The sequence below is a fragment of the Contarinia nasturtii genome, unplaced genomic scaffold, assembly GCF_009176525.2.
Source record: "Contarinia nasturtii isolate CC-2019 unplaced genomic scaffold, AAFC_CNas_1.1 Cnas_scaffold_220, whole genome shotgun sequence".
NCBI classification, from domain to species: Eukaryota; Metazoa; Arthropoda; class Insecta; order Diptera; family Cecidomyiidae; genus Contarinia; species Contarinia nasturtii.
This window is the reverse complement of record NW_022197577.1, coordinates 3,387,848-3,402,249: the sequence shown is the minus strand read 5'-3', so window position 1 is coordinate 3,402,249 and position 14,402 is coordinate 3,387,848. Positions and strand designations below refer to the sequence as shown.

Sequence of the window (14,402 nt, the reverse complement as noted above, 5' to 3'; positions counted from 1 at the left end):
TTGCGGCCATGTCGATGCCAAAAGTCTTATCATAGTTAGCAAGCATATAATAAAAATGAAAGACGCATAAGATGAATAAGATAAAAAATTACGCAAGCCACCTGTCTCGCATGTAAACCGAACTTTCGGGAATAAATTGGAACTATGGTTATTATAACATACTTCTATCAAGCAAACGCCGACATTTACTATGAATATATAATGTTTTTGGTTTAACTATATCATCAACGCTCCTCCTCAAAACCATTTATTATAAAGTATTTTTGGTATTTTCATTTTAAAGAAAAATCCATCCCAAAAACAGTTTTTTTCTTTAAATTATTAATACCACCATGCATATCCAAAATAGAGAGTTATTTATGTTCGAAGACATTATTCACTCGAAAATCCACTTCGTAACAACCATATTCATATTTCAATTCTACACGGTTGTGAATGTCAAAAGCTTCATTGTGAATGTTACACAAAATGACAGTTTCTTTATCCGCAAATTGAAACAAACCAAATAACTGTCAAATGTCATCTGTGTTTCAAGTTGTATTCGTGTATTTATACATCCATTGCATTTAACATAAAAGATAATATTTTCGATATTTCATCGAAATGATGCATTTGAATACTGTGATCTAATTTAACTTTTGTACATGATAGCATTCATTTGGTCCGATTGTATAATTTTGATTGACATACGATAACGTGAGACAACTATTTACAAAACATAAACATCGAATCGATTTTTTTTTAAAGAATACAGTTTTATTTAATGCCGAAAAACCATGAATCGATTGCATTGGTTGAGTGGATTGCAAAAGGTAGGAGTTTTTTTTATAAAACAAAGTGACGACTGACTCAGTAAAATACAAGAGAAAAGACCGCATATGACATTATTTACATTCTGACCTTGACTATGTGCCATATATGAATGGATTTAAAATGCCATCTATCGCTCAAATGGCGAATTAATCAAAATGAACAACATGCATAGTGCTCAATCTTTAGAAAAGAAACAATTATAAAATGAAATGGATTTGAAATAGATAAATGTAAATCATAAGCGAAACATTCCACTCAAAGTGGTGAAATATGCGAATACTGTAATATTACAGTACTATTCGTTAACACGTTTTTGTCAATGTAATGCGTAAATTTCATGTATATTCTATCTCATTCTTATGCTATGTATGCTTAATTTATCCATTTCGTATCCAAAACAATAGCTGAAACGTGCTCGCATGTCCAGCTTGTGTGAAAACACATACACTCTCAGCGGCACAAATCATCGAAAACAAACACTTGTTAGGTATTGTTGTTTGAATGATATTCACTAAAACTGGTGTGCATTTTGTGCCTATGTCTGCTATTTGATCAGTTTTTTCGCTAAACTTTGATTTATTCTGACATCACTTTTCAGTGTGTTGCGATAGCTTGCTTACATCGTGACGATAAAATATATCGGTATCGTGTTTTATATGTGACATATTGTGTGAATTGAATTCTACGGTGAGTGAATGAAGTGCCACTTGAATTTTTGCATTCAAAAGTAATTTCGCTGCAATGAATTGAAGCCAATTTTTTATGAAATCAAACAATTTTTTGTTGGTAACATTATATTTGATTAATTCACATTTCCGCATCGTCCACACCATGCAATATTGAGTTTTGTGTTGGAAACTTGACAATGCTGATACTTGGTTTTGGCATATTTGTTACCAAGAGCCGGGTTTTACGACACGTGCGTAAACTGAAGACAATACTCAGATATAGTAATCGCGATTTGATGTTCGTTCAATTTAATTAATATTCAATATGTTACAGAAAGGCCAATGGTCACTGGATTTAGTGGCGAAAACAACAAAAAATGTGTAAATTTTAATTAGGTTGCCTATCGGAAATGTAACGTAGTTTTTAATACCGAAATTTTTCTTTACAACAACTGAACGTCGCCGTTTTGAGTTCAAAGATCTACTTTTCTTGACATTAATTACCGTAGTCCAGTGTCTTTTAGAATGAACGCCATGAAAGACAAATATTTTGTTTCTAAGATAGAGAAAGCAAATGCAAATCATAAAAATCGAATCATCAGACGAACGTTTTAAATTGTGTTATCAATTTTTTTTGTTTCATGGAAAATATCAGCCGAAGCAAATGCAAATCAAAGCAAAAAGAATGTCGTTATAACGCAACACTTGTTAGCACTACAAAATCAAGTAATCATTAATTTTGCGATAGAAATTTGTTCACGATCCCAAAATGTATTCGATGGGGGGCAATATTGCGACTTTTTTTTTCTGCATCGTTTGAATTATCTCTTGCGTCATTTCGTCCACGGAATTTTATTCAAAACATGTAGTAGATGTAAATATAGAAGCAAATATCGTAAGAGAGAGAATTGATTTGGAGCAATCACACCATGATACGATGTACCTAAATTAAACAATATTTTCACATGGAATGCTCACCAGCAAGGCTCATTTGGATTGACGTTTGATTTTTTTCTTGTTTTGATAACGCATCATTGAGTTGAGAGCAATAATAAAAACAATTTCAAGTAGAATTGTCGACACAATTGGAAACGGTTTAAAGAATGCAAATGAAATACATAAATTTGAATAATATTTATTCAATTTCACGAGCTCTTGATAACATTTAGCGATTGTGTGTTTACATATTTTCTATTATCGTCAGCTCACACGCAAAGATGATTTTAATCAAAGCCGTTTTTGTTTTTTAATAATCCCATTGTAGATGATATAACAATATCGAACTGGTAATTGAACATTTTATCGAACTGGTAAAATTCACATGATGTCTTTTGTTGACATTTCCATCTGATTGTTTGAAACGTCTGTTTAAATATTCATTATTCACGGTCTATTACATCGTACCGTCGAATAATTCAAAATACCCCCAGTCCAGCGATAAGTGTATTGTAGCATGTGCATTGACTCGAGATTCAGACGTGTTATCAATCATTCAGCAATATTTTCCACAGATTTTGTTTTTACTTTATTTTAAAAATAAAATAAATCTAACCTTTGATGACTTGTGCACCATTATTGATGTTATTGTTGTGCTCAACAAATCAATTATTTGTTTGAAGGAAAAATGACGATAATTGGTTCGTTCATGTGATGTAATAAATCACATGAAATTTTAAGCCAACAATAATATTGGATTCGCCAGAAATATTATTGATCTCTATTCAATTTTGAATTTTCATTTTAAAACGGTTCAATTTTTTTCAATTTTGAAAAATAAAATAAAAAGAATTTTCCATTCATGTTTTTGCTCCATTTTGATTGATTGATTTATTGATAGTCATTAAAAAAAATTCCATTCACTGGAGGTAATTGTAACCTAATTTTTAATCGACATATAATGTCTCGAAAATAATTTTTCTTGTAAATTTTTCTCATAAGTTTTCCATGACTGACTTTTTTCGAAACGAATTTCTGTTCATATGTGTCATGGTAATTCGTTCGGTTTCATCAAATTTGATATAAAAATCGACAAAAACGTGTTTGAAACTAACACGAGGCACACTTAGACGAAGAAATTGGCCGATTGATTGACGAATTATATTGTCCGAAATAGCAAAAAAAAAAAAATAACAACATGACGACTTAACATTCTTATTTGTGATTTGATTTATGTGACGTTGTTTGTAATCTTTTATATTCTTTCCTCATTGATTTTGCGTTAATTCATGGATTGTCTGGGTTATCTTCCTTGCATCTCACCGCAAATGTGCTACATTCGTTGAATTTTGCCACATTTAAATAGTCAATTGTGGTGAGCGTACGGCACGAGCAGAGAGTAAAAAGCACAGCCACCAATACGAATATTATCAGTCTATTCGAACGTCTCCAGTCGTCGACATCGCTACTAAACGAGGATCAACTAAATAAAATCAATTCACAATTCATCGAAAAACACACCAAAGAACAATTTTACTTAAAACAGTACAAGCGACTTTTCCACAATTTGTCTTCCAATTATAATAATTTATTGCGTTCGAGGAATAGTCATATTTTTAAATTTAGTGCTTTAAAGCGATCAATTTATAGCAAAATGAAAGATTTAGTCAACGGAAATAAATTAATCGAAAATAAAAGCGAATTGATTTTAGATCAAAAAATTTCATACAGCAATGGCAGCAGGTAATTGATATGAATTGGCTATCGAGTGGTGTGATTCAATTTTTGGCTTCAATTGAGTTATTGAAAAAAAAATAAAAATATTTGCAATTTTTTTCAATAGAAAATGTTCGTATTTGATTTTGTGTTAAATTTACATTTTACAGTAAAACAAAAATGGCAAAATTAATCAGTGGCGTGGAGATTGCAAAAGAAATCAGACAGGAGCTCAAACAACACATCATCGAATGGGAAAATGAAGGCCACCGAGCACCACATCTAACAGCTGTTTTGATTGGTGACGATCCAGCCAGTCATACGTATGTCAACAATAAGATTAAGGTTTGTTATTCAGTGAATTTAATATTGAAAATTGTCATTTATTCTGTGCTTCACACAAATTAATCAAATTGATATATTCATTATTTACTAATAGGCTGCAGCTGAGGTGGGCATTACGAGTGAGACAAAACGTTTTCCTTCTACAATCACTGAAGCAGAACTGTTGAACTTGATTACCGCATTGAACGAAGATGATCATGTCGATGGTATTTTGGTGCAATTACCGTTGCCAACCCACATCAACGAGCGTGTAATTTGTGATGCCGTTTGTTGTAACAAAGATGTTGACGGTTTCAATGAGAAAAATGTTGGCCGTTTGTGTTTGGACATAAATTCATTGATTCCATGCACTGCATTGGGTGTACAAGAGCTGATTAAACGATCAAACATTGACACATTTGGCAAAAATGCGGTTGTTGTTGGTCGTTCAAAGAATGTTGGATTGCCGATATTCATGTTGTTACATGCGGATGGAAGGTATGAGTACAATTTAGTCGATAAATTTTTTAAATAAATTTATTTGAGTAATTCCCTGAATTTCTTTTTATTATAATTTTAATTAAAGAAATGAAACCGCAGCAATGGATGCCACAGTGACAATGTGCCATCGATTCACACCACCAGAACAATTGAAAGTATTTTGTCGTCACGCTGATATCATTGTTTCGGCCACTGGTGTTCCAAATCTCATTACAGCCGATATGGTGAAGGAGGGAGCTGCTGTTATTGACGTTGGCATTACACGTGTCATAGACCCAACAACTGGCAAATCAAAACTTGTCGGTGATGTCGATTTTGAAGGTAACATTTTGATGCCTTTTGGATTTTAGATTTTTATTGAAATATTCCCGTGTTATTATATCTCTATTTTCTAATTACAGGAGTAAGCAAAGTGGCTGGCCACATAACACCAGTTCCGGGAGGTGTTGGTCCGATGACAGTTACCATGTTGATGCGTAACACATTTGTTGCTGCAAAAAATCTAGCGAAACTACGCGAAAGTCGAAATGGACACGCTGAAAAATAAGTGCCCGATTCAAGATGATAAATTTTTTATTGTTTATATCACAATAGCGTTAGAATTAATAATTTCAAAAACATGCTGAGCATTGTAAATTTATTGAAACTTTAACTCACTTTTTTCAAGTGAACAAAAGTATTTTAGCATTTAGGTCAACTATCTCCATTACATTTGTATGTATTTTTTTAAAAATAAAAACGATTTACTTGAATTGACATGAAATAAATCCGAATAAATCTTACAAAATGCACTTGCTTTTGTATCTAGTTGCAGAAAAACGTAATTCCACCCGAATCCATTCGTTATCCACTCAATAAGTGGTGAGTGGAATCGAAATATTTTTCAAAGTGGAATCCAAAAAAAGGGTCCATGAATGAAAAAATTAAATGGGGAGCACTTATGGGGAAAATAAAAAATACGTCTGGAGGTTTTTTCATGCCCTATCGAATGCCGAAAACCCGAACTCTCTATCTTTTCTGGTTTTGTCTAAAATCACTGAACAAACATATATATAACTTTTGTTCAGGGCCCCAATAAGGCTCCCCCATTAAATACACACACACATGCAATTTAACATTTCTGGCGCCATAAAAGTGAAAAAAAACTGCCAAATTTATTGGGAATATTTCATAATGACACCATGGTGTCTTGCATAGTTGTTTTCATAATGTGATGCGATTGCATTTGGGCCAAAGTACAGGCGATCGCAGGTAAAAACTGAAAAAATGTGTGGAAATCGGTTGGTTCCAATGAATTTTCAAGAATACTTATTAATAATAATTTTCAAAAGAATAGACCTGTTTATTACACTTGATGATGTATCTTTTCAACTGTTCAGAGTTCAATAATAATAAAAAATACAAACAAAGACTAATTAAGTGTGTATATGATTCAATCTCCGGGAGATTTTTCATCCGGGTTTGGCCTAGAAAATCCGGGCGATCTGGCAGGCTTAAATTAAGGACATCTTTTCTACAAGTTTAAACTATTTTCCTAGGTAAATCAATATTAATTGATTCTTACAATTTAAGCAAAAGCAATTTTAATTCTTAACTGCACCAGTATAAATAGATAAATTTTACATGAACAAAATCAGTTCAAACTTAGCATACGTGTAAGATACATCAAAGAAGTTCTGTGTTGGTTCAACAAAATGTCACAAGTTTATAATAGTTTTTGGGTAAAATGTGTTCTGATTGTGTTTTTTGGAGTGTTGATGCAGGAGAACGCATCGTATGTGCTGATTGAAGGCGACAAAATGGACGAATCATCTGTAGGAAGTGTTCAAACACCACAAGTCGAAAATGTGCGTTCGAAGCGGACGATAATGAATAAGAAAAAGTTATGGAAATTTGGCGTTATCCCATACGAGATCGACATGACAGCTGGATTTGATTTCAATCAAATTGACGACATCAAGGCGGCAATGAAGCATTGGGAAGTTCTTACATGTATCATTTTTGTTGAAAGACATCAAATTGAGAATTTGGACTACATACGATTTACAAAAATTTTAGAATGTACTTGTTGTTCAGATATTGGCAATATAGGTGATCGTCAAGTTGTAGGGGTCACCAATTGCGGTGGCGTTGGTGGTATTATTCATGAGATAGGGCATGTAATTGGATTTCATCATGAATTTCAACGGCCTGATCGTGATGAGTATATTGAAATCATAGAAGATGAACCTTCCTACGAAGATCTTTTTCTTAGTCTTTTTTTCGACAGTCCTTCCAAAAAATTGTCACCAGGTGAGTTCGATACGCTTGGCGAACCATACGATTTTGACTCGATAATGCATGAGTATATTGAAACATTTACCGTTCAGCCGAAGGAAAGGAAAAATGGCATTGTGCCGAAAATGGGTCGAAATGAACGATTGAGTGCAATTGACATCAGGAAAACGAAGAAATTGTATAAATGCCCTGAATGCGGAAAAACATATTCGGATAAAACAGGTGCATTCACTTCGCCCCAATACTACAATAATAATTCAATAAATCGCAAATACTATTGTGAATGGCGAATTAAAGCCATTAAAGGAGAACGGATTCTACTTGATATTACTGATTTAGATACATTCGACTCAAGTAATTGCCTAAACGATTATTTAGAAATTTATGACGGTTATTGGCATAAGTCGCCGCTTTTAGCTCGTTTCTGTGGTGCTGAAATCCCAGGACATATTGCTTCAAGTGAAAATCACATGTTCATCATATATGTTTCAAATCAAACAGAACATGAACATCGTGGTTTTGCTGCGAACTATGAAACTTTTCATGATTAAGATCATCACAATTTGTATACAAAACAAACTCGATAAACTCGGCAGAAACAAAGAGAAAAAGAGGCGAAAAAATTGGCGGGATGGTTTGATATCGAGGAAAAGAATCATCTGAAGACATACCCATTCGGTCCACTATCACCGCGTTCTATTCAACATGGAAATGATACATTGAGTATCGCATCAAAATGCTACGAAAAGGAATGTCAGCATATGCAACGCGCAAATATTCACGACTGGATTTTGATCATTACATGAAGTCGAACCAAGTAAATGATAACATCGCCGTGACAGTGACCAACAACGAGCCGTCAATAATTATATTTGGTGCATCGGAGATGCCACCCAATCGGCCATTTGGTTTGAAGAGATGGAAAAGATGTCCAGGATCTCGGAAATTTTTGGTGAGCGTCAAGAAACTTGGCCATTCAGTGGTGAACAAGCGGGGTTGGCGTATATGAGATTGGGAACTTTTTTATGCGAACGCAGCTGATCAGCGCCACCTCACATTAGTCGGAATTAGATCGGAAAACTGAATTTAATTCTGCAGCATTGAAATGAAAAAGAGAAAAAACAACAACAATAGTACGGCCACACAGAGCTGTACATCTATGCATGCTGATGCATACATACACATATACGCTTCCTTCATTCTTTCATTCCATTGTTATACGTATCTCACTAGTCAACAGATCTATGTAGCCATGTTACTGTTGTTGTTTTCTTTCTTTTTTTCGATTCAATGCAGTGCAACAAAATTGAGTTCAACTATGGAAAACAAGATGGCATAAATGAGGAGATTACGCATTCTGTCTCTTCATAGGCTTAGCCGGTTGGTGGTGAAAATGGAAGATGAATGGGGAACATCACAAACATGCGCGAATTGCCAAGAACGATTTCCAGCGAACACAAAACCCCATCGATTCAAAGTGTGCTACGGTTGCAAAGCGAAACCGATTGCTGGACTACCGGACTCAGTCGCTATAGCGGTAATTAATATTGTGTGTTTGTTGTTCAAATGACATGCTTATGAATTTGTGCAAATTTCAGTGGGACATATGTTATGTGTAAAATATGCGCATACGTATTAAAATTATTGTTTTGCGACAATTTTAAAAACAAATTTAAACATTTTTAAAAATAAATTCTAAGAATTAATTTCTAGAAATTTTTATATAAAAATTATTTACACAGAAATTAATTTCACTAAAAATGTATAATTGTAAAAATAAATCCTAGGAATTAATTCGGAATCTGTTTCTAGCAACAGAATTTTTTTCTAAATTTCTAAGTAGAAATTGTTTCACCAGAAATTAAAGGATCCTACCTTTACGGTGCACCAAGCGGATGACACATATATGAGTTCGGAGACTTTTTGTTGCGAAACGCCGCTGATAAGCGCCATCTGACATTAGTTAGAATTAGATCGAAAAACTCAATTTATTTCTGAAGCATTGAAATGAAAAAGAGCAAAAAACAACAAAAATTGCACGGTCGCACAGAGCTGTACATCTGTGCGTGCTGATACACGCATACACATATACGCTCTCTTCATTCTTTCATTCCCCTCTTATACGTATCTCACTGGTCAACAGTTCTGTGTAGTGGTGTTATTGTTGTTGTTTTTTCTCCTCTTTCGTTTCAAATGTCCCCGTGCCATGTAAAGTCTATGATGGCGCTGATCAGCGGTGTTCGCATTTTGTCTCTTCATAATACGGCCCGCTTGCGGTGCACTTCTTCAAATTTCGTTATTTTTGCGATTTTCCAATCGAAAAAGCAAGAAAAATCAAAAAGTATATTTTTCGCCCACATATATACCATTTTTTTTGTTTTCAATTTAACCAAATCTGCAATGCTAATAAATAAAGTTGCATGATTCAAGTCGTCTGAAAATAATTGCATCGGTTAACTAAACCATTTCTTGCAATGTCAGCGTTGTATGTTTGACTTTGCCACTCGTTTTCGTTATATTCATATATTCATTTGTTTTCATTTGTTAATTTTTTATAAATTTATGTAAAAATGTCCAACCGCGATTCATTGGAGTATCTCCAAGTTCGAATCAGAAAACAAGGAGATACAGTTGAATCTAGGGGATATTCGTAGCAACTCTAGTAAGCTAGTTTTATTTACGTATTCGCTAATCGCTTACTATTTGCTTTGGACTATAATACGCTAGTGCTTGCTAGTCGCTGCTAATTGCTGCTAGTTTCACTAGTTTTTCTAGTATGAATGTCCCCTAGAGTTGAATCTTCTAAACGACGAAAGGAAAAAATACAAGCAATTGTGAAAAAACATGCAGACAAACTGAACAAATTGAAGGGCGAATTAACTTATTTGCAGTATGATGCCAATGAAGCTATTCGTGGTCCAGAACTGAAAATTGACACAAATAAAAAAAAAAATTGGTGAAATCGAAGACAAGGAGAAAAAATTAGAGTTCGAAATGAAAAAATTAGAGCTCGAATTGGAAAAATCGACGAGGACTGGTATACCAGAAAACACGGAAGAAATTCACATTCCTAAATGACCTGATGTTCGAGGACATGGATGCTGGCATACTCAGCGTAAAGCTTCCGGGCTACAAAACCTTTCACACTAGCGGAGTCGTAAAGGTTATTTGCGACGATGCTTTTGCACGAACATGGCTAGAGGGCGTGGCAAGTAGACTCAGCGCAATGATGGGTTTTACACTTACAGTCTGTTCCATAGTAGAGGCCGGTTGATTTTTCATATTAAAACTCAAAAGTTTTACAAAATTATTTTATATTCATTTTATTCGAGTTCTAAGCTACGGCGCCAATAATCAATATTTAATCCATTCACCATCCTTTTCGATCACACGGGCAAATCTTTTCGGCATACTTTTGCTCAAATTTTCAGCATATTCACGTTGAAAACCCTTCCCCTGCCGTTGTATGAACGCACTGAGCTACTTCAAATTGTGGTGTGATTTACCACGAAGCCTTGCCTTAATAATAGCCCAAACATTTTCGATCGGATTGCAATCGGGTGACTGTGGTGGCCAGATCATTTGTTTTATCCCATTTTCCTCTTTCCAAGCGGTGCAGAGACGACTTTTGTGTTTTGGATCGTTGTCTTCTAATAGAAGCCAATTCGAATCTATAGAACTTCTTGGCAGTGGGTAACAGTGTCGACGAATAAAGTTGGTTCATCCTCATGGCGTTTAGAATGCCTGCACAGAAAGAAAATATCAGCCGACGCTATACGCAAAACCGACTGGTACGTGCGCTTATACGTTTTTACATCTTTTACATCTATTACCATACGATTTTTCGACTGTGCAAAGATACGCACAAAGAGTAACGAATCAGTCGAAAAATCGTATGGTCACTAGATGTAAAAGATGTAAAAACGTATGAGCGCACGTACCAGTCGGTTTTGCGTATAGCGTCGGCTGATATTTTCTTACTGTGTGTGAATAGGGTCAACTTTCCAAAACCAGCTTCACAGAAGCAACCATAAACATGCACCTTTTTCGGATGCTTTACAGTGCGAACGACCACTCTCTTTTCGGCTCTAGACTAGGCATGGGTAGTGCTATTCACCAGCCAAAAGAATGACTCGTCAGTGTATATAACTTCGATCCAATCTCTTGTTGAATTTTGGTTTGCGCAGTCAATGCGTTTTTCTTCTGGTTTTCTGTCGAAAGTGATTTCTTCACTGTACTGCGATAATGAACACCGGCAACATCCAATCTTCTTTTGAGCGTGGTCTTCGAGACGTCTATTTTAAGACGCCGTAGCCTTTTAACGCCTTGGCGCAACGTCATACCTGGATTTTCATCGAACAACTTGACTATCCGTTTATCTTGCTTTGGCGAGGTGGCTCGGTTTGGCTTCACATTGGGCTGATCGTTCACATTTCTTTCACTGTTATAATGGTCAATCCAGTGCTTGACGAACCGTTCTGACTTTTTAATGTATTTAGCAATTGATGCGATTGACATTCTTGGTCCTTTTGGATGTAAATGCAAAAACACCGCTTCAAAACGCTTATGAAAATATTCCGAATCCATATTTTCGTTGCACAACAAACACTGTAGTGATTTGAGAACTGTCAATGTTAATTGGCGCATTAGCTTAGAGTGCCATCTGGCGACACCAAAAATATTTTCAAGATATTTGAAACTTTTTGTGGTTAAATCAACCGGCCTCTACTATGGAACAGACTGTATATTGAGTGAGAAGAGAGTGTGTAATGGTATTGGTAATGCTATCACTGCTGTCATTGCATTCCAGTGGAAGTAATGTTTGTATTTTGATATTTGAACGTTTTTGACGTTTATAGCATTCGTCAGTTGTGTCAAAATACAACAGAACAACAATTGCTGTTGCAACAGCTAATTCATTTTTTTTTGTATACGTTCATTTTTTTCAAAATGTCAAAAGTAAATAAAATCGAAAACTATCCATCAGTGGAAAAATTTATTATATGAGAAGAGTGTGAGAAGGGAGTCGAATAAAACTATACGAAGAGTGTGAGAAGAGTGTGTACACTCTTCGAAAAGTGTATTATACTGACTTGGATAGTCTACCAGATATAATTGTAGCAACGGCTAAAGGAAAGAAAGGGACGAAAGGAAATTAAGCTTCGAATTCGCAATGGCAATTTTCAGGATGTGGCGAGAATACTTCGGATTGGGCGTTTAATGTCAAAGGTTAATGTTACCTACAAAAATTGGCCATTAAATGTTCAGGGTGATGTTGCTGCTCCACAGACCGTTGTTTGGCACCGCGATATTGTTGCTGCTAAATGTATTATGCTCAAAGGTATGAATCAATTGAAAATAGAGTCTATTCATTGTTTAATGTTTTTGCTTCTAATTACACAGAACTTTGTCGGGTGTTTGGCGTACTAGTGCCTGATTCGTTGAGAAGACCACCAAACAATGTCAACTGACAAGCAGCAGCATTGAATCCATAAATTATCAAATAAAACAAATAATATAACGATTAGTTAGCTTAGGTAGGCTTGACACCATTTGTGTTACACAAATCTTGTGGCCTTGTTGTGCGTTCATAAGAACAGTACAACGGTAGTATGGAGGGAAGGAGTCCGTAGGTGAGTAAAGTTTTTAATTTAAAAAAATGATATTTCATATACAATTCAATTGATACTAATGATTGTCGTTTCTCTTTTCCATGTATTCACGCCTGAATGTTACGCTATGGCAACCGTAAAAATAACTGAAACTACCCACTAATTCGGGTCCAAATTTTACCGTGAATTTGTGCCTGGTAATGGGTGAATTTGTATTACAAATTGTTCATTGAGTAGCAGCAGGCCATGACTTTGTAAAGAGATCCTTAAAAAGTCCATGTGATGTGAACTCCATCAGTGAAAGAACTTCAATTTGAAATTGTTCCTTCAAAGAACATAATTCCCTCATTCATAATGACTTGCTCTCAAAATATTTTCTGACGAAAAAACGAATAAAAGTGTTGTTTTCAGTTTTGAAAACTGCTTCAATTTATCCATTCAAAATAAATACGTTTGACATAAATTTAAAAAATTATATTGCAATTATGCCTTTCAATATCTGTTTATAATGTTGGTTTGTTATACATAAACAAAAGATCTATTGTTTATATCTCACTCTGTAGCTAAATTCCATAATTTTTGAAAAATTCTCATTTAATTTAATATAAAACCGAATTGTGTTTGTTTGTCTTACAACATTGTGAATGCCTGAAAATTTATGAACAAATGACTCGCCTTAAATATTTTTTATTGAGTTAGAAAACGAAACTAATTTCACAAACCATAACAACAAATCCAAGCGAATTTAACCAATGTTGATTTTGTTGTCGTTTTCGAAACTGATGCAAATGAGAAAGAAGGTTTTCCATTTTGAGATATCGTCTATCAAGAGCTGCGATGTCCGAGTGGTTAAGGAGATGGACTCGAATAAATTCAAATTCTTGAAATCCATTGGGCTCTGCCCGCACAGGTTCAAATCCTGTTCGCAGCGAATTCTTTTTTTTGGAGAAATGTATAGAAAAATGTAACCTTTCTTTTGAATGAAGTACGTGATTATTCTTTTGAATGAAGTAGCGTTGATTTATTTACGATTTTTTCTTCAATTAAAACATTTTTTCTAAACCAAAACTTATTATTGGTTATGTAAAAATATGATTAAAATCCAAAAAACATCAGAAAATAAAACAATATTCCAAGTAAAACTACAGAGCTGCGATGTCCGAGTGGTTAAGGAGATGGACTTGAAATCCATTGGGCTCTGCCCGCACAGGTTCAAATCCTGTTCGCAGCGAATTCTTTTTTTTATGCCAATGTCGTAAAAATTACATTTTGGCATCAATATTCGATACTTTTCTGAAGATCCAATGAAAAACAAACCAACAAAAAATTGTTTTACATTTTTTTAAAATTGATTTTCATAGAAAAATGTGTGCGAACAACAACTTCTGCGAATAACATTCAAATGAACACTTTTTAATTACACGTTTGTAGACTCTTTCTTTTCAGAGAGACTTTGATCAAAATATTCGCAAGGAAAATGAGTTTTCTATAAAATTATGCTAACGAAATAAATGTAATCGCCAAAGTGATTCGAAAAGAAATCAAATTAATTAAA

The 14,402-nt window shown here is 34.5% G+C and overlaps 2 protein-coding genes, 1 long non-coding RNA gene and 2 other non-coding genes across 7 annotated transcripts; all 5 read left to right on the top strand.

Annotated features, from left to right (window-relative positions):
• Positions 1 to 618: 618 nt before the first annotated feature.
• On the top strand, positions 619 to 5,745 carry LOC116337070 (bifunctional methylenetetrahydrofolate dehydrogenase/cyclohydrolase, mitochondrial). Of its 3 annotated transcripts, XM_031761370.1 has the most exons (6): positions 623 to 812; positions 3,784 to 4,160; positions 4,304 to 4,478; positions 4,573 to 4,955; positions 5,044 to 5,279; positions 5,360 to 5,745. In XM_031761370.1, exons 1-6 carry the CDS (start codon positions 777 to 779, stop codon positions 5,503 to 5,505), a joined length of 1,353 nt encoding a protein of 450 aa, XP_031617230.1. In that variant the 5' UTR covers positions 623 to 776; the 3' UTR covers positions 5,506 to 5,745. The 3 variants fall into 3 exon arrangements, with proteins under 3 accessions (XP_031617232.1, XP_031617230.1, XP_031617231.1); XM_031761372.1 differs by lacking the exon at positions 3,784 to 4,160 and having other exon boundaries at positions 619 to 812; XM_031761371.1 differs by lacking the exons at positions 623 to 812; positions 3,784 to 4,160 and adding an exon at positions 1,384 to 1,500.
• Positions 5,746 to 6,652: 907 nt separating this feature from the next.
• Positions 6,653 to 7,786, top strand: LOC116337230 (dorsal-ventral patterning tolloid-like protein 1). The gene has a single exon (XM_031761626.1). It carries the CDS (start codon positions 6,653 to 6,655, stop codon positions 7,784 to 7,786), a length of 1,134 nt encoding a protein of 377 aa, XP_031617486.1.
• Positions 7,787 to 12,116: 4,330 nt separating this feature from the next.
• Positions 12,117 to 13,226, top strand: LOC116337199. The gene is made up of 3 exons (XR_004200790.1): positions 12,117 to 12,576; positions 12,639 to 12,868; positions 13,085 to 13,226. It is a non-coding gene; the product is annotated as an uncharacterized LOC116337199 (long non-coding RNA).
• Positions 13,227 to 13,678: 452 nt separating this feature from the next.
• On the top strand, positions 13,679 to 13,778 carry Trnas-cga. The gene is given in 2 exon segments: positions 13,679 to 13,715; positions 13,734 to 13,778. It is a non-coding gene; the product is annotated as a tRNA-Ser (tRNA).
• A 218-nt stretch (positions 13,779 to 13,996) lies between these two features.
• Positions 13,997 to 14,078, top strand: Trnas-uga. Its single transcript has one exon. It is a non-coding gene; the product is annotated as a tRNA-Ser (tRNA).
• Positions 14,079 to 14,402: the final 324 nt, after the last annotated feature.